The sequence below is a fragment of the Pseudorasbora parva genome, chromosome 1, assembly GCF_024679245.1.
Source record: "Pseudorasbora parva isolate DD20220531a chromosome 1, ASM2467924v1, whole genome shotgun sequence".
Taxonomy (NCBI): Eukaryota; Metazoa; Chordata; class Actinopteri; order Cypriniformes; family Gobionidae; genus Pseudorasbora; species Pseudorasbora parva.
Genome location: NC_090172.1, coordinates 700,001 through 726,774, shown reverse-complemented (window position 1 = coordinate 726,774; position 26,774 = coordinate 700,001). Strand labels below are relative to the sequence as shown.

At 40.2% G+C, this 26,774-nt stretch overlaps 2 protein-coding genes across 6 annotated transcripts in view; both read right to left on the bottom strand.

The window, feature by feature from the left end:
• Positions 1-15,296, bottom strand: part of unm_hu7910 (un-named hu7910) — a 49,570-nt gene extending 34,274 nt beyond the window's left edge. For 2 of the 4 annotated variants that reach the window (XM_067449257.1, XM_067449336.1), the window contains exons 1-2: positions 15,097-15,273; positions 997-1,146 (exon numbers count right to left, since the gene is read on the bottom strand). In XM_067449257.1, coding sequence (XP_067305358.1) covers positions 997-1,146; positions 15,097-15,133 — 187 coding nt within the window. In that variant the 5' untranslated portion in view covers positions 15,134-15,273. Of the gene's footprint in view, positions 1-996; positions 1,147-7,822; positions 8,462-15,096 lie in introns of those variants that run through there. The other 2 variants (XM_067449104.1, XM_067449188.1) reach the window with 2 other exon arrangements.
• Positions 15,297-19,579: 4,283 nt separating this feature from the next.
• The window catches only part of sdcbp (syndecan binding protein (syntenin)), an 8,544-nt gene continuing 1,349 nt past the window's right edge, over positions 19,580-26,774 (bottom strand). The window contains exons 3-9 of one of the 2 annotated variants that reach the window (XM_067447566.1): positions 26,677-26,774; positions 26,493-26,599; positions 25,327-25,485; positions 23,771-23,946; positions 20,465-20,636; positions 20,290-20,381; positions 19,580-19,796 (exon numbers count right to left, since the gene is read on the bottom strand). The exon at positions 26,677-26,774 is cut by the window's right edge and continues 8 nt beyond it. In XM_067447566.1, the coding sequence (XP_067303667.1) occupies positions 19,742-19,796; positions 20,290-20,381; positions 20,465-20,636; positions 23,771-23,946; positions 25,327-25,485; positions 26,493-26,599; positions 26,677-26,774 (859 nt within the window). In that variant the 3' untranslated portion in view covers positions 19,580-19,741. The remainder of the gene's footprint in view (positions 19,797-20,289; positions 20,382-20,464; positions 20,637-23,770; positions 23,947-25,326; positions 25,486-26,492; positions 26,600-26,676) is intronic. The other variant, XM_067447574.1, reaches the window with a different exon arrangement.

Sequence of the window (26,774 nt, the reverse complement as noted above, 5' to 3'; positions counted from 1 at the left end):
AGTGCCGGATCCTTCTTCTGCGCAGCCATGATGCTGTAATTGATGCAGTGTGTGCTCTGGCATTGTCATGTTGGAGAATGCAAAGTCTTCCCTGAAGGAGACGCCGTCTGGATGGAGCATATGTTGTTATTGGTGATCCTCTGCCCATCTTGACTTCTGACACTGCCACTCTGAGAGGCTCTTTTTATACCCAATCATGTTACCAATTGACATAATAAGTTGCAAATTGGTTCCCTTAAGCTGTTCCTTATATGTATATTTAACGTTTGCTACCTGTCCCAACTTTTTTAGAATGTGTAGCTCTCATGAAATGCAAAATGAGCCGATATCTGGCTTGACATTTCAAAATGTCTCACTTTCAACATTTGATATGTTATCTATATTCTATTGTGAATAAAATATAAGTTTAAGATATGAAAATTATTGCATTCCTTTTTTTATTCATAATTTGTACAGTGTCTCAACTTTTTTGGAATCAGGTTTGTAGGAACATTCGAAAAAGATAAATGTGTAATCGCTTAACGTGCTTTATGTACTAAGACCAAGGTCCGGTTTCAAAGACAGGTCTAAGCTTAAGTCTCGTCTTTGAAACCGGGGGCAAATGTAATAAAGACACATTTATTTTCTTTTTTTTCCTTTTTCTTTTTTTATTACCTTGTAATGTCACTCTTCACAAAACGAGAGAGAGAAAAAAAGCGATACGCCTGAATGAACATAAAACTATAATTATAAACTATATAATTATAAAAACATTATAATAATATTATTATTGTGTGTTGGGATTTAATGGTGAGACTGATTTTTGTAATCCGGCTCTCAAAAAGTATATAAAAACGTGTGCATCCCCAAAAAACTGCAGAAAAAAGTCCTCTTTGCAGGTCTCACGTGTCAATTTTACATTGCTATAAAAACCGGATCGTTCCCCACACTCCACGTGTCTGCATGAGTTATTTAAGTGTGTAAAGCGAGAGCAGGAGTGTTTGTGAAAGCACTCACCGACCACATTGTTGTAGTCCACGAGGTCGAACCACACGACTCCCACAGACAGCCACGCTCCCAGAAGAGCCAGAACCAGAATCCAGCTGAAGAAAGAGTTCCTCTCCGGCTTACTCACACTCTTCAGGACTGGGCTTACTGCTGGAGACTCTGAGGACACACACACACACACACACACACGTTTGTTTTTGTGACATATGGGGACATTCCATAGGCGTAATGGTTTTTATACCGTACAAACCGTATTTTCTATCCCCTTACACTGCCCCTAAACCTACCCATCACACACACACACACACACACACACACACACACACACACACACACACGTTTGTTTTTGTGACATATGGGGACATTCCATAGGCGTAATGGTTTTTATACCGTACAAACCGTATTTTCTATCCCCTTACACTGCCCCTAAACCTACCCATCACACACACACACACACACACACACACACACACACACGTTTGTTTTTGTGACATATGGGGACATTCCATAGGTGTAATGGTTTTTATACCGTACAAACCGTATTTTTTATCCCCTTACACTGCCCCTAAACCTACCCATCACACACACACACACACACACACACACACACACACGTTTGTTTTTGTGACATATGGGGACATTCCATAGGTGTAATGGTTTTTATACTGTACAAACCGTATTTTCTATCCCTTACACTGCCCCTAAACCTACCCATCACACACACACACACACACACACACACACACACATTTGTTTTTGTGACATATGGGGACTCTCCATAGGCGTAATGGTTTTTATACCGTACAAACCGTATTTTCTATCCCTTACACTGCCCCTAAACCTACCCATCACACACACACACACACACACACATTTGTTTTTGTGACATATGGGGACATTCCATAGGCGTAATGGTTTTTATACTGTACAAACCGTATTTTCTATCCCTTACACTGCCCCTAAACCTACCCATCACACACACACACACACACACACACACACACACACACACACACACACACACACACACACACACACGTTTGTTTTTGTGACATATGGGGACATTCCATAGGTGTAATGGTTTTTATACCGTACAAACCGTATTTTCTATCCCTTACACTGCCCCTAAACCTACCCATCACACACACACACACACACACACACACACACACGTTTGTTTTTGTGACATATGGTGACATTCCATAGGTGTAATGGTTTTTATACTGTACAAACCGTATTTTCTATCCCTTACACTGCCCCTAAACCTACCCATCACACACACACACACACACACACACACACACACACACACACACGTTTGTTTTTGTGACATATGGGGACATTCCATAGGTGTAATGGTTTTTATACCGTACAAACCGTATTTTTTATCCCCTTACACTGCCCCTAAACCTACCCATCACACACACACACACACACACACACACACACACGTTTGTTTTTGTGACATATGGGGACATTCCATAGGTGTAATGGTTTTTATACTGTACAAACCGTATTTTCTATCCCTTACACTACCCCTAAACCTACCCATCACACACACACACACACACACACACACACACACACACACACACGTTTGTTTTTGTGACATATGGGGACATTCCATAGGTGTAATGGTTTTTATACCGTACAAACCGTATTTTCTATCCCTTACACTGCCCCTAAACCTACCCATCACACACACACACACACACACACACACACACACACACACACACACACACACACACACGTTTGTTTTTGTGACATATGGGGACATTCCATAGGCGTAATGGTTTTTATACTGTACAAACCGTATTTTTTATCCCCTTACACTGCCCCTAAACCTACCCATCACACACACACACACACACACACACACACACACACACACGTTTGTTTTTGTGACATATGGGGACATTCCATAGGTGTAATGGTTTTTATACTGTACAAACCGTATTTTCTATCCCTTACACTGCCCCTAAACCTACCCATCACACACACACACACACACACACACACACACACACACACACACACACACACACACGTTTGTTTTTGTGACATATGGGGACATTCCATAGGCGTAATGGTTTTTATACCGTACAAACCGTATTTTCTATCCCCTTACACTGCCCCTAAACCTACCCATCACACACACACACACACACACACACACACACACACACACACACACACAGTGTTTTACAAATTTTTTTTCAAACAATGCTTTATCTCTCATCCACTGATTAATTGGAATGTTATTTTGTATTACTTGGCCCGCCCGATCGGTGAATTTAACCGTGACTCGTGCATCACACTCACACACACACACTCTGCATTTTTACTTTCTCATAAAAACTCCTCCTGTGTGATTTATAAGCCTTTTGTAAAGTGGGGCCATGGGTAATGTCCTCATATTTCACCCTCTCCTGTAATACCTGTGTCATACCCATGGCATTATACACATTTGGGTCCTCATATGTCACAAAAACATGCCCACACACACACACACACACACACACACACACACACACACACACACACACACACGTTTGTTTTTGTGACATATGGGGACATTCCATAGGCGTAATGGTTTTTATACTGTACAAACCGTATTTTTTATCCCCTTACACTGCCCCTAAACCTACCCATCACACACACACACACACACACACACACACACACACACACACACACACACGTTTGTTTTTGTGACATATGGGGACATTCCATAGGTGTAATGGTTTTTATACTGTACAAACCGTATTTTCTATCCCTTACACTGCCCCTAAACCTACCCATCACACACACACACACACACACACACACACACACACACACACACACACACACACATGTTGGTCTATGTGGTTTACAGGGACTCTCCATAGGCGTAATGGTTTTTATACCGTACAAACCGTATTTTCTATCCCCTTACACTGCCCCTAAACCTACCCATCACACACACACACACACACACACACACACACACACACACACACACACACACACAGTGTTTTACAATTTTTTTTTCAAACAATGCTTTATCTCTCATCCACTGATTAATTGGAATGTTATTTTGTATTACTTGGCCCGCCCGATCGGTGAATTTAACCGTGACTCGTGCATCACACTCACACACACACACTCTGCATTTTTACTTTCTCATAAAAACTCCTCCTGTGTGATTTATAAGCCTTTTGTAAAGTGGGGCCATGGGTAATGTCCTCATATTTCACCCTCTCCTGTAATACCTGTGTCATACCCATGGCATTATACACATTTGGGTCCTCATATGTCACAAAAACATGCCACACACACACACACACACACACACACACACACACACACACACACACACACACACGTTTGTTTTTGTGACATATGGGGACATTCCATAGGCGTAATGGTTTTTATACTGTACAAACCGTATTTTTTATCCCCTTACACTGCCCCTAAACCTACCCATCACACACACACACACACACACACACACACACACACACACACACACACACGTTTGTTTTTGTGACATATGGGGACATTCCATAGGTGTAATGGTTTTTATACTGTACAAACCGTATTTTCTATCCCTTACACTGCCCCTAAACCTACCCATCACACACACACACACACACACACACACACACACACACACACACACACACACACATGTTGGTCTATGTGGTTTACAGGGACTCTCCATAGGCGTAATGGTTTTTATACCGTACAAACCGTATTTTCTATCCCCTTACACTGCCCCTAAACCTACCCATCACACACACACACACACACACACACACACACACACACACACACACACACACACAGTGTTTTACAATTTTTTTTTCAAACAATGCTTTATCTCTCATCCACTGATTAATTGGAATGTTATTTTGTATTACTTGGCCCGCCCGATCGGTGAATTTAACCGTGACTCGTGCATCACACTCACACACACACACTCTGCATTTTTACTTTCTCATAAAAACTCCTCCTGTGTGATTTATAAGCCTTTTGTAAAGTGGGGCCATGGGTAATGTCCTCATATTTCACCCTCTCCTGTAATACCTGTGTCATACCCATGGCATTATACACATTTGGGTCCTCATATGTCACAAAAACATGCCCACACACACACACACACACACACACACACACACACACACACACACACACACACGTTTGTTTTTGTGACATATGGGGACATTCCATAGGCGTAATGGTTTTTATACTGTACAAACCGTATTTTTTATCCCCTTACACTGCCCCTAAACCTACCCATCACACACACACACACACACACACACACACACACACACACACACACACACGTTTGTTTTTGTGACATATGGGGACATTCCATAGGTGTAATGGTTTTTATACTGTACAAACCGTATTTTCTATCCCTTACACTGCCCCTAAACCTACCCATCACACACACACACACACACACACACACACACACACACACACACACACACACATGTTGGTCTATGTGGTTTACAGGGACTCTCCATAGGCGTAATGGTTTTTATACCGTACAAACCGTATTTTCTATCCCCTTACACTGCCCCTAAACCTACCCATCACACACACACACACACACACACACACACACACACACACACACACACACACACAGTGTTTTACAATTTTTTTTTCAAACAATGCTTTATCTCTCATCCACTGATTAATTGGAATGTTATTTTGTATTACTTGGCCCGCCCGATCGGTGAATTTAACCGTGACTCGTGCATCACACTCACACACACACACTCTGCATTTTTACTTTCTCATAAAAACTCCTCCTGTGTGATTTATAAGCCTTTTGTAAAGTGGGGCCATGGGTAATGTCCTCATATTTCACCCTCTCCTGTAATACCTGTGTCATACCCATGGCATTATACACATTTGGGTCCTCATATGTCACAAAAACATGCCCACACACACACAATCAGATACTGCATGTGTTAGTGTTGAGTAAACTACTGGATCTGTCAGACGAGGTCATTCCAAGTTCAATATTATGAATTAAATTATATACTTCAAGTGAAATCAAAGAACTGGTGTGATGGCATTTCAAACTAAATCAGGCCCAGATTAAAGGACAACTCCGGTGAGAAATGCCCCTCGGGGTGATTAACAGATGGTTGCCGAGTAGATCGTTCTCTGGGATGCGTTTTCATGAAAATCGAATGTAAAGAGTTTTATCTCTAAACACATTAGCTTATAACGCTTGTCTATGGGGCACAGGGTAAGTGAAATTAAACCGCTAGTTAATACCACTAACAGCTCAAAATAGCCTCACACTAACACGGCAGCATGATGAGGGTCCCTACATGCAAACCGAAGCATTGAGAACTTTGTAAAAGTACATACTTGTTAATGTTTTTTTATTTTCCTCCTAATGTAATTTCTAATGTTCTGCCCTTTTCTGGTACGTTTTTCCATACTAACAATATACAAGCAGACCATTTGTATTCCTCCATACCAATAAATGTACATAGTTACCTTTACAAACCTAGACCAGTGAGCCTATCAATGACTTATTTCTTTCTGATGTTCTGACCAGTTGTAAAGTTATGAAAGACATCATCCATGTGTAATAAAATTGTACTTTATTCTTTAGATAAATGGACATTCAGAAGATCCAGTAGCTTATACATACACATATCTCCCACATATAAATGAACTGTATCAACGATAATACTGATCTGCCCACGTTGACACTATATGATAGATTAAAATAAGCTGATAACATCACCGTTTTTTCTCCAGAATGACTGCAGCCGAATCAAAGTTTGTTGCAGTATTGTCCTGTTAACACCGTGAAGCTGCTTTGGAACAATCGGTATTGTAAAAGCGCTAAATAAAGCTGACTTAATTCAACCAGAAAACAAGATTATTTTTCTCACCCCATTGGCAGATTATTTATCTTATTTTAAGCAAAAACTCTCTTCATTTTGAGTTATTTTCCCCAAAACAAGACAATTACTTTTGCTTGTCTAGTAAATGTTTCTTAATGTAAGAATTTTTAGATGTTTGGACTAGAAACAAGACAAAAATACTAAGTAAGAAGAGCCTTTTTCGCAGTGTGTGTGTAGGGCTCAGTGTCAGCCATCAATCACCTCAAGTCTTATAGTTGACGAATAACATGAGGCGAGTAAATGCTGACAGAGTTTTAATTGATGGATGAACTGACCTTATAAGATCAACTTGGTACATTTATCTATCCGCACTATGGAGCTTTCCTTTTAAACATTGGTAATGCCAGATCTTCAGGCTTATTCTTTTGAACACCTGAAATGAGGTCAGAAACTCAATGAAAGGGGAACGGTTCACTCGCACCGGCCAATAACAAAGGGTTAACAAAATAACATACGGATTACATGACACTCGACCGGCAAGGTCATCTGTGTGTTAAACGCACTAACAGACACGTGATCATTCTCTAGCCGGCTCTATTTTTCAGCTCAAACACGAAAGGGGCGTGGCTATATCCAGGTGGGCGTGGTTTGTGATGATTGACAGGGCCAGTAAAATTAGTATCGCAATGATTAGTCAGTCCAAACACAAGCAATAATACATCTGTTAAGTTAAATAAACCAATGCATGTGTAAAAACAAGACGCAAAACTACATGTTATGTGTGTTACTGTACAAGCTCACACTTTAAGAAGTATGCAGTACACAAACACACAAGAGATGAACTTTAGACTTCATGGGTTCAACAACCCCATATCTGACCACACCAGACACACACACACATCTGACCACACCAGACAGACACACACACACACACACATCTGACCACACCAGACTGACTATACCTGTCATTTTGGCTCCGTCTACACAGGTTTCATCCATCCTGGGGGTTTATAGTTTTTGCAAACAAAACTGCAAAAGAAAACCACAGCTTTTTCTGCTCTCATGAAGCAGCTCTCACTGGTTCAGCTGCAACTCGATATATGCACGGCCTCCTGGGTATTTTTAGTGCTGCTGCTGTACACACACCCTCTTTTGGACCTCATATGGGGACAACAGTTATAGCCAAACACACACACACACAACATTGACACTTCACTAGGCCCGCCTTCCACCATTTCCCATCATTCTGTAGTGAACTCATCCCAGATCATTTCAGCCCAATACAACATTTTAGAAACCACAGTTAAAATAAGAAAGAAATTAAATATGTTGATTAATCTAAAATAAAAAATACAGTTTTAAGAAGCTAAAAAAATAATAATACCACATGCATTTATTACACCTATTATTTATGCAATAAAATAATATACTTTAAATAGTTAATGCTAACTATGTCATGCTGGGACAGGAAGGGGCCGTCCCCAAACTGATCCCACAAAGTCAGGAGCATGAAATTGTCCAAAATGTCTTGGGGAAGCATTATAGCCCCGTTTCCACCAAAATTACTCGGAACACTTTGTACCAGAAACATTTTTACAGGATCTTTTCTCCCCCCAGACCTGCAGCTGTCTGCGTTTCCACCGCGATCTAAAGTACCGTGAAGATTAGTCAGATTAGTCCGGTGATGTAGGACTGCGCGCGACTGCTCCTCCAAGCCACTGACGGACAGTCATCATTTTTGCGCGATGATGACATTTTTTGTACCGATTAGTGTTGTCAAAAATATCGATATTTCGATATATATCGATACTGGAATATCTGAAACGATACGATTCTCAGTTTTTACAGTATCGATATCAGCTGCGCTCTCCTCTCTGACCATCAGCGAGTTGACACCTGGTTGACACACACCGGCATATTCTCCCTCAGCCCGGTTAACCTCTGAGCACGGCGAAGCGGGCGAACGCGCGTTCTGCTGGACTTTTTCCTCATGACAGTGTGTTAGTGTTAGTGAGTGATCGGTCTGAATTTCGCGCGGGATTGCACATAAATTAATTCTACTAATCCCCGCAGATTTCGTGCTCCACATCTGAAGCGCACACACACATAGCCTACCGTAATAAAGCCGCCTCTGACATGATACAAGTGCAAACATTTGCTTCTTTTTCCAGCTTATTATTGGTCAAATACACTCAAAGAATTATCAGTGCACATCTGGAAGAGTATTAACACAACCACAGTCGCAAACAGTTCAGGAAGAACGAGTAACAGGAGCAGTGTTTAGGACCCATGCGTCCGTTAGTCTTAAAGGGACCGCAGTCATTTGCTATTCAAACTACAAAAAGACAAACGGTCAACTGCTCTTGACTGATCAACTTGTGTAACTTTAATAGTTTCATCTGTACGCTATTGAATTTTTTACAAAGAACATTATTCAATGTTGTTTTAAATGTAATTACTATGCATTTTTTAAATTCAGTTTCTTCTCTGAATGTTAGACCTACCTGAAAAAATAAAGCAATGTAATCTGTTTATTTGTTCTTATTTTATTACTGTTTACTCGTCTTTTTAAATTCTATTCACCATTGGAAATCAAGCTTTCTTGTGCTGTGTGTAAGCTATTGCAACACAATTACCCCATTGTAAAAAATACATTGAGATAGCAAAAATTTGTGAGAATTTTAATAGTAATTGATCAATTGATCAATAATTGTTCAAATCAAAACGATGCCCAGCCCTAAGGAACATGCTGGCCACAGGAATTTTTAGTAAAAAATAACAATGAATAATAAGTTCTGTTGTCCATCTTATCTTATTTATTTATTTTTTTACTGTGGTATCGATTTAGTATCGATATATCGATATTTTAGTCTGATATCGTATCGAAGTCATAATTTTGGTATCGTGACAACACTAGTACCGATTGAAAGATTTAGTGGACTGTTTACATGAGACGTTATCTAAACCGATCTGGTGTTCACATGTGATGACTTTCAATCGCAATCATTCTGTCACATGCAGTTTGTCTGCCGCATCAGAAATGTCTCCGCTGTTTTCTCCAGCAGCTGGAGTGTGTTCACTGTAGCCATAGCAACTCTTAACGGCCACCAGGACTAATACTAGGGGTGTAAGAAAATATCGATACACGTGAATATCGCGATATTATGTTTGGCGATATTGTATCGATTCTCAAAAACGCTGTATCGATATTTATATATTTATTTATTTATTTACATCCAAGATTCGTGGCTTTGTGTTCGGTTTAAACCACAGACTGTATAACACCCAACCGCTAGATGGCAGTGTTATCTCACAACGTATAACTGACGCGGAGCCGGAGAAGCACAAGGTGAAAGTGCATCGCTAGTGTTTACATTAGCAAACCCAGCTCTCAAGACGATAGCATTATTCCGCTCCTGCAGTACACAGAGCTGAAGTGTGGACTCATGTTGGCTTCAGCTATAAAGAAGCCACTAAGGAAATCGACAAGAATCATTTTGTTTGCAAAATAGGCCAAGTTATAATCTAATACTCGGGAAACACATTGAAACAGAGAGCTCGCTTAACATCCTGATGTCACCCGCGCTGCTGAGAAGCGTTTCGATTGAATGTCCTGCACGCTTTCCTCTCAGTAATAAAATAAACACACACCAAAACTGACAGCGGTGGCAGGAGAACGAAAGATCATAGCGATGTGGATATGATGACCAGCTCTGCAGCTCAGTAACGTTAACTTACTTGAAATAGCACTTTATACAATAGACTGCTTTATAGAAAACAGCTTTAGGCCCCGATCACACAGAACGCGTTTTTCTGGTTCGAAGTCAGTGCGCTTTAATGTTTCTAGGCAACCCCCGAATCACCTGTACTGTCAGTCAAATCAATGTAACGGTCAACACAACGGAAGGCCCGCCTCTTCATTCATTCGATTGGACAACAGAACATAAGCGCGATGATGTTGCGCGCTTTTCCGCTCAGAGTTGACTTTTTTTCAACTTCATGCGCTCGGAGCGCTCCTTCAGAAACGCGAGTTGCCCAGGGCGCATAAGCAGCGCGCATAACGCTCTCTGCCAACCGAAATCCATTCAGAAAAGGCGCCTCGCTGCAAAAACGCGTTCTGTGTGATCGGGGCTACTGTGTTAAATATAAAACAAACAGTCCTTCAGTCATGAAATGGACTGCACTTTCTGTTGTTAAATAGCCACTGCTATACTGTAAACCTATTAAACATTTACACATAAAGAATCCTGCAGTCATTTCCCTTAACTTAGATTGCACATTGCATATGATTAGTGATATAAATTATACTGTATTAATTAAATAAAATACTTTGTCTCGTGTTTTAGGCTTATGGTTGTGTTCTTTATTCTTTTAAATTATAAAAAAACAAAAACACACAAAAAAGAAATATCGCAATATATTGCCTCTCTTACAATATCGCAATATATTGCAATATATCGCATCGTAACCCCTGTATCGTGATACGTATTGTATCGCCAGAGTCTTGGCAATACACAGCCCTAACTAATACAGTATTATATAATAAGATATTTATCTGCTGTAAAGTGTAATAATCATCTCAGAAAAATAAAATTCTTCTGTCAGGCGCAGTTAAAGTAAAAACTGCCTGGGGCAATATACGCCGTGTCATTACTCCAACATTATCTTCATAACTTACCAAATAAAAAGTTTACCCCTCAGAAAAATGAGCTTCCCTCTCTCGTCAACATGAGCGCGGCGCGCGCCGTCACGTCATGTAAGGACACACACTTATAGTAATCGGTCAGGTCGTTTACATGGTGAAAAAAAATGAATAACGAGTATGGAAGAGATTCAAGCTGTGCTGCTTTTGCTGGTTTACTAAAGAGGAAATTAACCACGACAGAAAAGAGCACTAATATGCAGATTCAGCAGCATATTCAGAAAGCTCGTAAAGCTAGATTTAAAATGACAATGTATATTATTATCAGCTATTACGGACATTGCACGTGAGATGGCTGAGACGACCGCGCGCCACCAGACAGAGAGCAAGACTGATATTTACTGAACGCAGAACGAACCGACTTTTAAAAATGCTGGTTGAAATAAAATGCTAAACCAATCAGCATGTTCAGCGCTCAAGTCCCGCCCTCGAAAGTTCCTGAACTTTGAAAAAGTGCTACCCCGCGAGCAGGGCCGTTTGGAGGGGGGAATATTTACCCGGATCTTCATTTAGACCCTGCGGTCGAAACACACCGAGTACCACCCAAAGTTCCTGCGGTGGAAATGCGGCTTAAGAGTTCCTTTTGCTGGAACTAAGGGGCTAACCACACACACACACACACACACACACACACACACTAACACAATTGACCCTTAACTAAGCCACTACCCCAATACAATGTTTTAGGAACCACAGCTAAAATAAAAATAAATAAATATGTTGAAAAATTTAAAATACAAAAGAAAATACAGTTTTAAGTAGCCAGTAAACCCATTAATATCACATGCGTTTACTACACCTATTATTTAGGTGATAAAATAATATACTTTAAATAGTTAATGCTACCAATGTCCCCAAACTGTTCCCACAAAGTTGTACGTGAGCTTAAACGTCCAATTCCCTCTATATATCCACTAAACTAACTTTAACTTTTACCTGCATTGACGTATAAGATGACAGCTCTTTTCTTCTAAAGGTTTATGACCATCCAGTGAATATTAGTTTCTGTTCCTCTCAATTCTGATTTCGTTTTAACTCCTACGGTGGCTGATTTAAAATGCAAAAAGTGACAGAGTTAAAACGCGAAAGGCGAAGCTTGAATTTACGGGTATGTCCCTCTGTGGCTACTGTACTTTCAAGATGGAGGAGCAACATGGCGGCCGGCATCCAAACCCCTCACCCGTATGTGTTTTCAACGGCATATTATAAACTTACGAGAATACTTTATTACTTGAAAGAAGTAAATATACATTAATGAGCACATATATTTTTGAAAGAACTGAGTGTTTTTAGCTAAGAATAAACTAAAAAAGTTACACAGTGTAGCTTTAATATTTTTCAATCCTGTAATATTCTGCAGATGAATCTCATTTTATCCACAGCGTGTGATTGGCTGTTCACTGCTGATGTCACAGCGTGTGATTGGCTGTTCACTGCTGATGTCACAGCGTGTGATTGGCTGTTCACTGCTGATGTCACAGCGTGTGATTGGCTGTTCACTGCTGATGTCACAGCGTGTGATTGGCTTTTCCACATTCAGATTGAGATCTTATCCAGGACATAACCTGGATAGCCGCGGAGCGTAAGTTACAATGGCGATGAACACTGCTAAAACTAGGGCTGTGCGATATTCAAGTAGTGTTGTCAAAAGTACCGACCGCGATACCAAATCGGTTCTGAAATGTTAAAAATATGAGGCTTTGAGCGCTGTTGAGCGGAATCGTAAACTCCTCTGACTGGCCATTGTGCTCACGCGCTCATCAAATAGGTCTATGATTGGCTACTTTGATCAGCGCTTCACAAACATGTTGTAAAAATACATCAAAGACGCTTTTCACGGAGCGCTTGCACAGATACACACAGAGCGTTTGAATGCAGGTGTCTATCAGCCTACCGGTCCGCTGGTCGGCGCCTGCGTGTGCTTTCAAAACACTTTTCAAACACTTCCGTGTTGTTTCAAACCGCTGCCGTGCGTTGATCATTTTAGCCAATCACAGGCACATCCGATGAGCGCGTGAGCACAATGACCAGTGCGATATTTGATATTCGATATGCGATACGATATAGCTATTAGTGTGTAAAATCTATTTAAATTACATTTTAAAAAATACTTAAAAACTGAGAATGACACCATTTCTGTGTTTCACATTCTCTCTGGGAAAAGAACGCATCGCTACAACTTCTGAAAGTGACCGGCAGTGTTTTAGCATAAATGTGTCACAAATCTGATAAAATAATATTAACATAAATGTTTCGGTGTGTGTGTGTGTGTGTGTGTGTGTGTGTGTGTGTGTGTGTGAGACAGCGCAAGATTGTAAGGAGTTGTTTCTCTGTAGTTATTGCGTTTAATAACTCTTATTAACATCACGCAAGGCACATAAGCAACAGTCCTGAGCCCAGTCTATTCTCTGCTGTGTGTCGACCTAAAGCGGACACTTTTCACACTGTTGAAGTAGCCGATTAAAATCATTCAGATATTGTGTGCTGTTGTAATATGAGTTTTGCGATTTGTACATTTGCGATATTTCGAAATATTGCACAGTCCTAGCTAAAAGCCAAACCACTTTAATGGTACGTAAAACCCAGGATTGGCACGAACTACGCTTAAACATATCTGGCTATCCAGCTAAACCGACTTCATGGTACAGGCCCCTGATTGGGTGTTGTGAGTTTCTCGGTTTTAGTGGGCGGAGCATATGAAATTAATATTCATTCAAGCTCCGCCCACTAAAAACACCAAACAAAGTTTGACGAAAACGTGATTTCCTCTGCTTTTTGCTTAAAGTTGTGATTATAAAAGAATGCATCAAGCTAGAATTTTCTTTTTTAAATGCACAAAATATAGAGGCCATTTGTGAAAATGATCAAAAAAACAACTTTTTTCAAAACCGCTGGTGGTGAAAGAGTTAAAATACCACTCCAGAATGGTCCACTCCTAATAAAGTGTGTCATATCTATCTACACTGACATAAATGCTCTTCTTCCTCAGTCATGTTCTCTTGTTTCCAGTCTAAATATCTAACAATTCTTAAATCAAGATGCATTTACTAGATCAGTAAAACCACATGAGATATTTTTTCCTGTTTTCTTAAAAATCAAATCTAAATGAAGATAGTTTTTGCTTAAAACAGGCAAAATGATCTGCCAATGGGGTGAGAGAAATAATCTTATTTCTGATTGAAATCTTGTTTCTTGTTTCCGTCCCAATCAGAAATAAGATTATTTTTCTCACCCCATTTTGCCTGTTTTAAGCAAAAATCATTTTGATTTTTTCCCCCAGAAAACAAGCAAAAATATGTATTTTTTTACTCTGCTATGATGACAGTGTATTTCGGTGGTTTTAGGTGGAAGAGATGTTTAAACTGAAACAGAAAGAGAGATGATATCTCCGCTTTAATCTGTGTATCTGTGGATAATATCATAACACACTGATGATCTCATAACGCTTATGATGCATACTAACGCGTGTTCTGATGTTATTCCTGCATTATTAAACTCAGCAGCAGCTTTATATGAGTATGAAGCGAGCATTACCTCTCCTGGCCTGACTGCGAGTCTTCCTCTGCTTCATGATCTCTGAGGGTTTACGGCTGTCAGTCTCGGGTTATGATGGGTTATGATCAGGTTATGATCAGGATCAATAGTTCTGCATGACTGTGAATTCTTCTGCTCAATGTTTCGTCTTCTTCCTTCTTCTTCTGTGGAGAAGGCTCGTGTTCTCCAGCACAGGAGCATTGCGCCACCTACTGTTCCTCTTCCTCACAGGATCATTCACTCCTCATGGTCTTAATGTTTTATTTTAACACAATCCAAACAGTTACAATACTTGGGAAATTATATAAACAAAATTATAGGAATACATAAAAAAGTGTGCATGCATGCAACATTATAATAGCTTTTTTGTTTAGTTTTTCAAGGGTAATATAAGATTCAGTGTACTATTTCACTTCATTGGTTTTTTACCTGAAAATGTACATTTATGGATATGAAATTTGGCTAATAAAAAATAATACACACACACACACACACACACACACACACACACACACACACACACACACACACACACACACACGTGCAAGTCTGTTTATCTTTGGAGTTTATACCTAAAACTAGATCTTTCCACTGCAAAATTACATTTCCAACAACAAAGGGAAAAAAATGAATAAAATAAACAAACAGCCGTCTCCGGCTTCTGAAGCTACAGCTTATATCTTTATTAAACTAATTAAATCATGTTTAGCACACTTCTTTAATCTTGTTTGTTAATAGATGACGATTAGGCAGAAGCCAGACCTTTTTCTAATCAACTTTACTCATAAATTGATTCCAATAAGCAATTACATTTGGTTTCGACACGATACACTGCAAAAATGCTCTTATTACTCAGTGTTTTTGTCTTGTTTATGGTCAAAATATTAAAATATTCTTACATCAAGAAACATTTACTAGACAAGAACAAATTATTGTCTTCTTGTTTTGGGGAAAAATAACTCCAAATGAAGAGAGTTTTTGCTTAAAATAAGATAAATAATCTGCCAATGGGGTGAGAAAAATAATCTTGTTTTCTGTTTGAATTAAGATTATTTTTTGGTTCACTTCATCCATTTGACTCGTTTAAGAGACAGACCTCTGGGGGTTGATTCCTAGTATGATTGAGTGTTTTGCACTGGGATGGTGAAGCAAATAAAAGATCATTTGGTTTGTGAAGAGGTTTATTTCTCAGCATGTGTGTGATTGGATGGTCTACTGTATCAAAGGCCGCCGTGAGATCGAGTATCACTATAATAACAGGGCTGGCATCAACAAACTGAGCTGGGACCCAGTAATAGACTTTTGTCCACTGTAGTGGACATTATATTTTAGTGAGTTTCTGTGACATCACACACGTCACAGTTTTGAGTCAGGATGTCCTTTATAGAGCACATTCAGGGCTTTGCAAAGATACCAAATGTTTGGAGGTTTCACCAGGACAACAACAACTTCTTGGTCTTTAAAAATGGCTGACATAAATGTTTAGCACTCTTATGGAAATATGATCATATTTTGTAATTATAATTTAAATCTGATTAATTTTCTAATTGTTTGTTATAAATCAACATCTCAGGAAAATGCTATGGGGTTTCTAATCTAAATATGACTCTTTGTTACAAAACAGGGCATTGATTTCATAAATGTCCACTGTAGAGGACACCGGGACATAAATCAAGTTTATCAGGCATTTTGGAGACACAAACAGTAAATAGAAAAAGAAATTACATATCAATATTCCTTTGAAATATTACATATTATTATTAAAATGTTGCCAATTATTACTCCCCTTTTTAGACTTCTTTTTTTCATTACATGTTGCACCAAGAACACATTAATATGCAAATTAGATGCAATATACCGATACATTGTATTGAATGGGAAAATCCAAGTATGGCCATTTTACCCACATATTGCATAAAGTAAGATGATATATCAAAGCAGTCAGTTATATCTTTTATAACAGCTCAGAATCATCTTTAAAAAAAGTTTGTTTTTAAAAAATCCTGAAACTTAAAAATGTATTCGTGAATTAAAAATAAATCCCATTGTTTTTGCCTAAACATGCAATATCATTTCATTAAAAAAATTTAACAACTGAGTCCTGGTGTCAACTACAGAGGACATATCATAAAATATGAATATAATATAATTTTACAAAAAAATAATCTGTCCATTTGTTTCTTATGCTCTAAACAATCTAATGACATGAAAAAATACAAAATTCAAAAAACTTTTTTTTTCTGGGTCCCAGGAGGATATCGTTATGCACCTTTAAAAGCGCAGACTCAGTGCTGTCGCCAACCGAATCCTGACTGATATTTCTCAAACAGAGTTATTTTCCAACAAGGAATGTAATTGTGTAAAAACAACCTTTTCTAATACTTTTGAAAGGAGAGGAAGATGGGAAACTGGTCTGAAATTGGACAAAACTGAGGGATCCAGATTAGTTTTTTTAAGAAAAGGCCCGACCACAGCATGCTTGATAAAAGCAGAGACAGATCCTGAGCTAACACACGTATTAATCAAAACCCAAGCTGAATCTGAGGCTGGAACTCCGACACACTCTGCCATATTCACACCTTACTGTGTGTGTATTATCGTCTCCTCACACTGACCACATGACACCAGTTTAGTCACAGCGCCACCTATTGGTCAAAAAAATCGTAAGCAATTAAATTATATTCCTATATTTTCAGCTGATGTCTTTGATTACTCATTGTTGCAGTTGGTCTGAAGCTCATAACTCATCTGTTCATTGCTGCTATATTTAAAACTATTATAGCAATTTAAATTCTGTTTTTGGACATGTTGCATGTTTGGACAAAATATGTTGATGTTAAAGTGTCTCATTTTTATAATTTGGAAGTAGTAAAAAAATATAAAAGCTTATCTTTTCTTTCTGACGTTATTCAGCCTGACACAGCTTCTGTAATTAGACTTTAAGTTAACGTGAAATATTTCTTTAAGAGAAAGCCCAAACCTGGATGTAGATGTGTTAAACCCACACAGAACACAATAACACACACCAGTACGGGGCAAAAAGGGTTTATCTCTCCAAAATAAAGTTCAATTCTCCACTGTTCCTCATACAAAACTGTCTTCAGCACTGCATAGCTTTTGAATGGCTTTCAAACAGTAATTTTAACAGCATTATCATTATTATTGTGCATGTGGATGATAATTCAGAATGCTTTAAGACTTCAGAGAAACGGAAATGATTCAGGCTTAACACAAAATATTTAATAAGATTATTCAGAGAAGATTTAAAGGGTAAATTCACCCAAAAACCAACATTCATTAACATTTCCTCGCGTTCACGTTGCTCTAAACCTCAAGTATAACATTCACACTGCAGAATATTCCATATTTATATATGTTTGAGAACAACATAAGGCTGAGTAAATGATTAAAGAACTCATTTTGGGGACACTATCATTTTTTAAAAGCACACTGCAAAAAATGCTCCACTTATATAGCAATGTTGTCTTGTTTCCAGTCTAAATATCTAAATATTCTTAAATCAAGATGCATTTACTAGATCAGTTAAACGACATGAGATATTTGTTCTTGTTTTCAGGGAAAAAAATACAAAAAATGAAGAGTTTTTACTTAAAACAGGCAAAATGATCTGCCAATGGGGTGAGAGAAATAATCTTATTTCTGTTTGGGCCGGAGATGATTGTGAATGTATTGTAACTGAAGTGATTGTACTGTTGGGTGTCGTGAATATAGCCAATGCTGCTGATGTGGCGTTAAATCATAAATAAATAAATACGACATTTTCCGGCACCAAAATTTTGACTTTTTTTCAACTTGCCCTAGATCGTTAGTCTGAGTTCCACCAAAATTGGCTCACTTCATCTTTAGACCATGCTGGCAAAATGTTGCTAAAGGTTTTTTTGCTAAACCGAACCGTTCTGGAATAACGCGTTCTCGAATCCGGCGAAGAGCATGTAAAAACACGAATCTCTGCAACGCTTAAGAGTATCGAGATCAAACTTGGTACATGTCATCGCAAGAATGACCTGAAGCTACATGCAGTGTTTCAGCACAGCGCCACCTACAGGTCAGGAGATATGAAAAATGGCTAATTTTACATATAACTTCTGAATGGTCTGTCCAAAAATAAAAATCATTAAACCCAGTTGTATTTTACGACTAGTGTCACACAGAGAACCGTTGGTCTGATTCTCACCTAAATAGGCTCCGATTATTTACAGAATATATTGGAAAAATGTTATTAAAAGTTTGAGAAAAATCAAAAAATTAAGAGTTTTTGCTTAAAACAAAATGATCTGCCAATGGGGAGAGAAAAATAATATTATTTCTTGTTTCCGTCCCAAAAAGAAATCATTTTTCTCACCCCATTGGCAGATCATTTTGCCTGTTTTAAGCAAAAACTCACTTCATTTAGATTTGATTTTTAAGAAAACAGGAAAAAATATCTCATGTCGTTTCACTGATCTAGTAAATGCATCTTGATATAAGAATTGTTAGATATTTAGACTGGAAACAAGACAAAATGACTGAGGAAGAAGAGCATATTTTGCAGTGCAAGCCTGTCAATAACTATAAAAATCCCACGATTGAGCGAATGTGAGTCTTCCGATCTGTGTCCGAATCGTCCGGTTTGATCCGAACCATCTCACACTTCAGGAATAGAATGATCCATGAGTGACTTCACGATACTGCAGGACATCCTGCCGGAAAACACGGAAACCAGAGGCACGTCAAACACACTCTACATGATCACACACACACCTTGATTGACACACTGCAAAAAATGCTCATCTTATTTAGTACATGTGTCTTGTTTTCAGCCCAAAATATCTAACAATTCTTAAATCAAGATGCATTTACTAGATCAGTAAAACCACATGAGATATTTCTGTCTTGTTTTCTGGGGGGAAAAAAACAAGGCAAGGTGAGTTTTTGCTTAAAATATACTAAATGATCTGAAAATTGAAGATTATTTCTCTCACCCCATTGGCAGATCATTTTGCCTGTTTTAAGCAAAAACTCACTTCATTTAGATTTGATTTTCAACAAAACAAGAACAAATATCTTATGTCGTTTTACTGATCTAGTAAATGCATCTTGATTTAAGAATTGTTAGATATTTAGACTGGAAACAAGACAAAATGACTGAGTAAGAGCATATTTTGTAATGCATTGGGTTTTTATTCTCCATACCTTTTCATCATGTGTTCAAAGATAACCACCGGCATCACGGTTACCGTGACGACGCCTCCGCTGGAATTGAGGATGTCCATGATTTGGGCGTCCTAACCAAAAGTTGAAATCAAACCTTACACGTGGCCAGAGAATGAAGGAAAGCCGGCGAATGCCGAAGCTGTGGGCGCTTTACCTTGAGTCCGATGATGTTCTGGCCGTTGATCTCGCAGATCTGGTGCTCAGTGAGGAGGCCGTTGCGAGCGGCCGAGCTGTCCTGAACTATCGAGCTGATTCGACCCTTTTTATAGATGAAGCCCAGCTGGCCGTTCATGTCCTTGTGAAGAGTCACAGTCCGCTCAAATGGCCTGCAAACACAGATCCTCATGTCATTATAGTGCAGGAGAGCAGAAGATGCACAACAGCGCCCCCTACTGTATGGAAATATGGATTGGCAGAAACACTTGTGAATGACAGGGAAAGAGTTAAAGGGTAATGGCTCGTTTCCACTGAGCTATACAGTACGGTACAGTACAATACGGTACGGTTCAGGTCGGTAAACCATGAATTCGGCGAGCGTTTCGACTGCCAACATTACCCTTTTTGATAGGCGTGGTGTATGCCGGAAAGTAGTAATCAACGTCTAAACAAGATATTTTATATTTAGTCCGAGAGCGTATGCAAGTGTATGCACACTATACTGTCCATGTCCAGAAAGGGAATAAAAACATCATCACAGTAGTCCATATGAGACATCAGTGGGTTAATTAGAGTCTCTTGAAGCATCCAAAATACATTTGGGTCCAAAAATAACAAAAACTACGACTTTATTCAGCATTGGCTTCTCTTCCGCGTTTGTGTTCAATCCTCAAATAAAGATTCAAACGGTTATGAATCAGCGAATCGATTCATGATTCATGTCAAACTGCTGAAATCACGAGACATTGGCGATCCGAATCATGAATCGATTCGCTGACTCATAACCGTTTGAATCTTTATCTGAGGATTGAACACAAACGCGGAAGAGAAGCCAATGCTGAATAAAGTCGTAGTTTTTGTTACGGGTGTCCTTTAAAGGGTTAGTTCACCCAAAAATGTAAATTGTGTGATTAATTCCTCCTGTGGTTGGACATCTGTCAGACCTCCACTCACCTTCATTGACCTAACCTAACCTAAACAAACACCAAACTATTACTACTTGTATACACACGTGAACAACCGCCCCTAGTGTGTGTGCATATTTGACTTAAGCCTGGCTCAGACTAGAGGAGTTTTAGGGTGCGTTCACACTTGTAGTTCGGTTAGTTCGGTTCGTTTGGTCCGGACCAAAAAACAAAAACAAACATAATAGTCCTGGTCCGCTTAGCGTTCACACGGGCATTTTTAACAGCGAACCTAAAGTTACCGAACCAAAGGCTCAGGGAGACGCTCACAACCTGATTGGTCGGATTATATGACGGAGGAGCTCGTTTACCGAACATTCAGAACAATGCTGTGTGTGGATTACACGCGCGGGCATTTTATGCGTGCACATATGGCATTATTTTTTTACCAGAGAACTCATGATGAGCTCATGAAATGTTCAAAACGCTGTGTGCCGGATTAAATGCGATCATTTTATGCGTGTACATGTGGCATTATTTTTACCCGCTGAGAACTCATGAAGAGCTCATAAAATGTTCAAAACATTCAAAACAGCTCCAGGATTTCCTCCATTGTGCAGAAAAGAGACTGGCGACTCTTATGCAAAAGAGACGGCCGTTTTGTCGTCTGTACCTGCTAATAATGGGCAACACAGGAACTTTGATGAGAAGAGCCAGGTCTGCTTTTTGTGTGTTTTTTCTAGCATTTTCGAAACATGCTCGTCAGACCAAATATTGATGAGGCTCTTCCTCGTTGCTCTACGTTTGCCCTCTAACGTTAAAGTTACTCATTTTGGATACACCGATCTTTCCGCGTCGTCAAATCAGCTGCATTATGCGCCGCATCTTGTGACATTACGTCCAGTTTTTGGTCCGTTTGCATGTCTTTGGTCTGTGTTGCGTTCATATATCAATCGAACCGCACCAGAGTTCGTTTGGAAGCGGACCGAGACCCGTCTTTTAGCGCTCTCGGTCCGCTTGTTTGGTGCGCTCCAGAGTTCGGGTGGCAGCGTTCACATATGTTCAAATGAACCGCACTAACCCAGCAACCGCACCAGGGTTCGTTTTAATCGAACCAAACATGACAAGTGTGAACGCACCCTAAAAATCCGAACCGATTATGAACTCACATAAGGAGAATCTTCACAGATTTCTTTTCTCTGCACACACTTTGTGAGCACCTCACGCGATCCCACGGGGAAGCGGATGTGAACATGTCGTCATTAATGTCTCAACAGGTGATGTTTACAGCAGCTTTCTGCCCTCACCCGGCGTGTTCAAAACCAAGGCGATTTCTCCTCAGCGCCGCTCTTTGTTCATACGGCTGTCATGTTTTAGAGACACGTTATACAAATAATAGTGTTATAAACACTTCCACACGTCGTTCCAGTATTGGCAATGCTCTGTGTGTGTGTCGCCTATCAGTGACATAATCATCTGTGTTATTGTGTAGTAACCATGGCAACAGTATCGCCGCTTTAATATCTGATGTGTTTTATTAGACACTGTTTGGATCATTGATGGACAGAAACTAATGATTGTTCTCCAGCTCAACACAGTTAGTCTTATTGTTTAATCTGCTGTTGTTGATTTACCGCTCAGAGTGCCGTGTTTTACCGCCTGATATGATCTCGCTCACCACAGTGTGTCTTATAGTAGCATTATAACATCACTTTAACACACTCACATGTGTGATATGATTAAACAGCACTGCGCTACACACACACACACACACACACACACACGAGCGAAGAAGCGGAAGCGCTCGCGGCAGAATAAAGGCTCCGCCCACTCGAGTCAAGACACGCCCCTGTGTTGGGCAAGAGAGGGATAATTACATACTGTGCCTTTAAGTGATGTGTTCTCACAAACGGCTTGAACCCCAAAGACTGGCGCTGGCGGTTATATTTCTATAATGTGCTGTTTTGATGTTTATAACAGAGGTTTGTACAGTTGGAGAGCTCTAAGGCTAAAACTACACAACAAACACTCCTGTGTGTGTGTTCTCTTCATCCATTATTCAAAACAACCTGATCCTCATTAATAAAACAGCACTGAGCATTTGAAACCTGCAGATATGCTACATATGGTGTGTGTGTGTGTGTGTGTGTGTGTGTGTGTGTGTGTGTGTGTGTGTGTGTGTGTGTGTGTGTGTGTGTGTGTGTGTGTGTGTGTGTGTGTGTGTGTGTGTGTGTGTGTGTGTGTTTGTGTGTGTGTGTTGGGTAGGTTTAGGGGTAGGGGCAGTGTAAGGGGATAGACAATACGGTTTGTACAGTATATAAAAACCATTACGCCTGTGGAATGTCCCCACAATTCACAAAAACAAACGTGTGTGTGTGTGTGTGTGTGTGTGTGTGTACCTGTCTCGCACAGCCAGGGTGATCCTCTCTGGGTTGGCGTTCTTGAGCACTTTGTGAGCATTATCGCTGCTCCAGCCAGCGCAGGATTTGCCATTGATCTGCAGAATCTGATCTCCGAATCGCAGCCCAGCCAAAGCCGCCGCAGTGTTGGCCTGCACTAACTGCACAAACACACCCTAAAGCAGATTCAGAGGAGTCAGTCACAGGTTACAGATACACATTAAAGGGTTAGTTCAGCCAATAATGAAATGTCTGTCATTAACTCCTCTCCCTAATGTCGCTCCACACCCGTAAGACCTCCGTTCATCTTCACACACAGTTTAAGATATTTTATATTTAGTCCGAGAGCGTATGCAAGTGTATGCACACTATAATGTGCATGATTCAGATCGCCAATGTCACGTGATTTCAGCTAGTCCGTTTGAATCTTTATTTGAGGATTGAACACAAACGCGGAAGAGAAGCCAATGCTGAATAAAGTCGTAGTTTTTGTTATTTTTGGACCCAAATGTATTTTGGATGCTTCAAGAGACTCTAATTAACCCACTGATGTCTCATATGGACTACTGTGATGATGTTTTTATTCCCTTTCTGGACATGGACAGTATAGTGTGCATACACTTGCATACGCTCTCGGACTAAATATAAAATATCTTAAACTGTGTGTGAAGATGAACGGAGGTCTTACGGGTGTGGAGCGACATTAGGGAGAGGAGTTAATGACAGACATTTCATTATTGGCTGAACTAACCCTTTAAAGGCGTAATGTTAGGATATGAATAAAAAGAATAGCTGTTTCAATGCAATGTTGCAAATTTAACTTATGCAGATAAGAGTCTCAATGGAAATACGTACCTGTGGCAACGTTTTTGCAAACCACAAAATACATACCAATACGTACATATCGCGACAGTTTCTAAGTGAAATGTCCACAGGGTGGCGCTAAAAGCTTAGTTTTTTCCCGGAACAGATGTGCGTGAATCTGGCATGTTTTGCTACGTTGGTTTTTTAATGTACACCCACACTAAACCCTAAATCTACCCGATAGTGTTAACAAAAGCAAATAATAAGGCTGGTATCCATATCGTTTTAGCTTCTTAGCATGTTAGCTTGTGTTGTGAACTCGACTTTTATCATCACTCGTTTCTCACAGGAATCGTTCCCGAGCTTTCAGCATCGTACGCACAAATCTGCACCAGCTGAGCTATGGAGATTAATATATCAGAAAAGCTGAACATATGGAGCTGGTTAAGGGACGCAAACTCCAAAATGTATTCGTTTACAAATCATGGACTATGGTATAAAACAAAAAAACAATAAAAAATGCTGTTATACTGCCTCTAGTGGTCATTTCTGCTGGAAACTCCAGTGATATGCACATATTGGTACGTATTTTGTGGTTTACAAAAACGTTGCCACAGGTACATTTGGCCAATGAGACCAGGCTGTTTAAAACATTTGTCTTATATGTTACACTGCATGCCAAGATAATCTATTACTGAGACTGTCTTGGATTCATTGGTTGAGTTAAAGGATTCATAACGTTTCATAAATACATTATCTATGGCTTTAAGGCGGAGGCCGATCTTCCCGTCCATATCTTTGCACAGCACCACCTCCCGCACGCCCTGCTGAATCTCCGCCCTCTTCACGCCGACATCACTTCCTGTTATAGGGGCAGCCGTCCAGCTCGTCCCAGTGCACACGCTGACAGCCTAAAGACATCGGGGTATATATTATTATATACAGCAAAATGATAAAGCTAAAATATAGTTTGTGTGCTAATATTCCTAGTTCAGTCATGAACCACTAGAGGGCGTCCTTCACATTATAAACGCAAGGTGCAAGCTGATTGGCCACTGCTGATCCTGCAGCCAATGAGAAGGTTTGCTGTAGACCCTCCTCCTCCCCAGCTCCCCCTGCCTAGATCTGACACAGGATTCATGTGTGTGTGTTCGTGCAGTTGGTTGTGAAGTGAATAGCACTGATGATCTCTTCATCACGGCTCCTGTGAGTGGGCGGGATATATTCGGCAGCAAGTGAACATTTAGTCCTCAGAGTTGATGTGTGTGAAGCAGGAGAAATGGGCAAGCGTAAGGATTTGAGCGAGTTTGGCCAGATTGTGACGGCTAGACGACTGGGTCAGAGCATCTCCAAAACTGCAGCTCTTGTGGGCTGTTCCCGGTCTGCAGTGGTCAGTATCTATCAAAAGTGCTCCAAGGAAGGACCAGTGGAGAACCGGCCACAGGGTCATGGGCGGCCAAGGCTCATTGATGACCGTGGGGAGCGAAGGCTGGCCCGTGGGGTCCGATCAAACAGACGAGCTACTGGAGCTCAAACTGCTCCAGAAGTTAATGCTGGTTCTGATAGAGAGCTGTCAGAATACACAGAGCAGCTCAGTTTACCTGAGGAACACACGGCCCCAGGATGCACTTATTCAGGAATGGTTTGAGGAGCACAACAACCAGTTTGAGGCGTCGACTCGGCCTCCAGATTCCCCAGATCTCAATCCAATCGAGCATCTGTGGGATGAGCCGAACAAACAAGTCCCACCTCGAAACTTACAGAACTTAAAGGATCTGATGCTAACATACTGGTGCCAGATACCACAGCACACCTTCAGGGGTCGAGTGGAGTCCATGCCTCGTCGGGTCCGGGGGACCAACACAATATTAGTCATAATGTTATGCCTGATCACACACACACACACACACACACTCACCGCACTGGTCCGATCAGCGACTGCTGAGGAAAGCGTCTGTAGAGCGTCTGCGCTGAGATTTAGACCCATAAACTCATCAAGATCAGGATACAAACTGCCAGAAGCAGCTGGACATGGAAACATAACCCAACATTAAATATGAAAGCCTCTTTACAGTCATCGATTATGTAATCATATCGCTAACCTGTCTCAGCTTTAGAGCCACAGTACGCACGAGACTCATTCTGGCTCCTGGACGGGTCCGGCAGAGCTAAAGCTTTTGATGGGCTAGCAGTGGGAGTG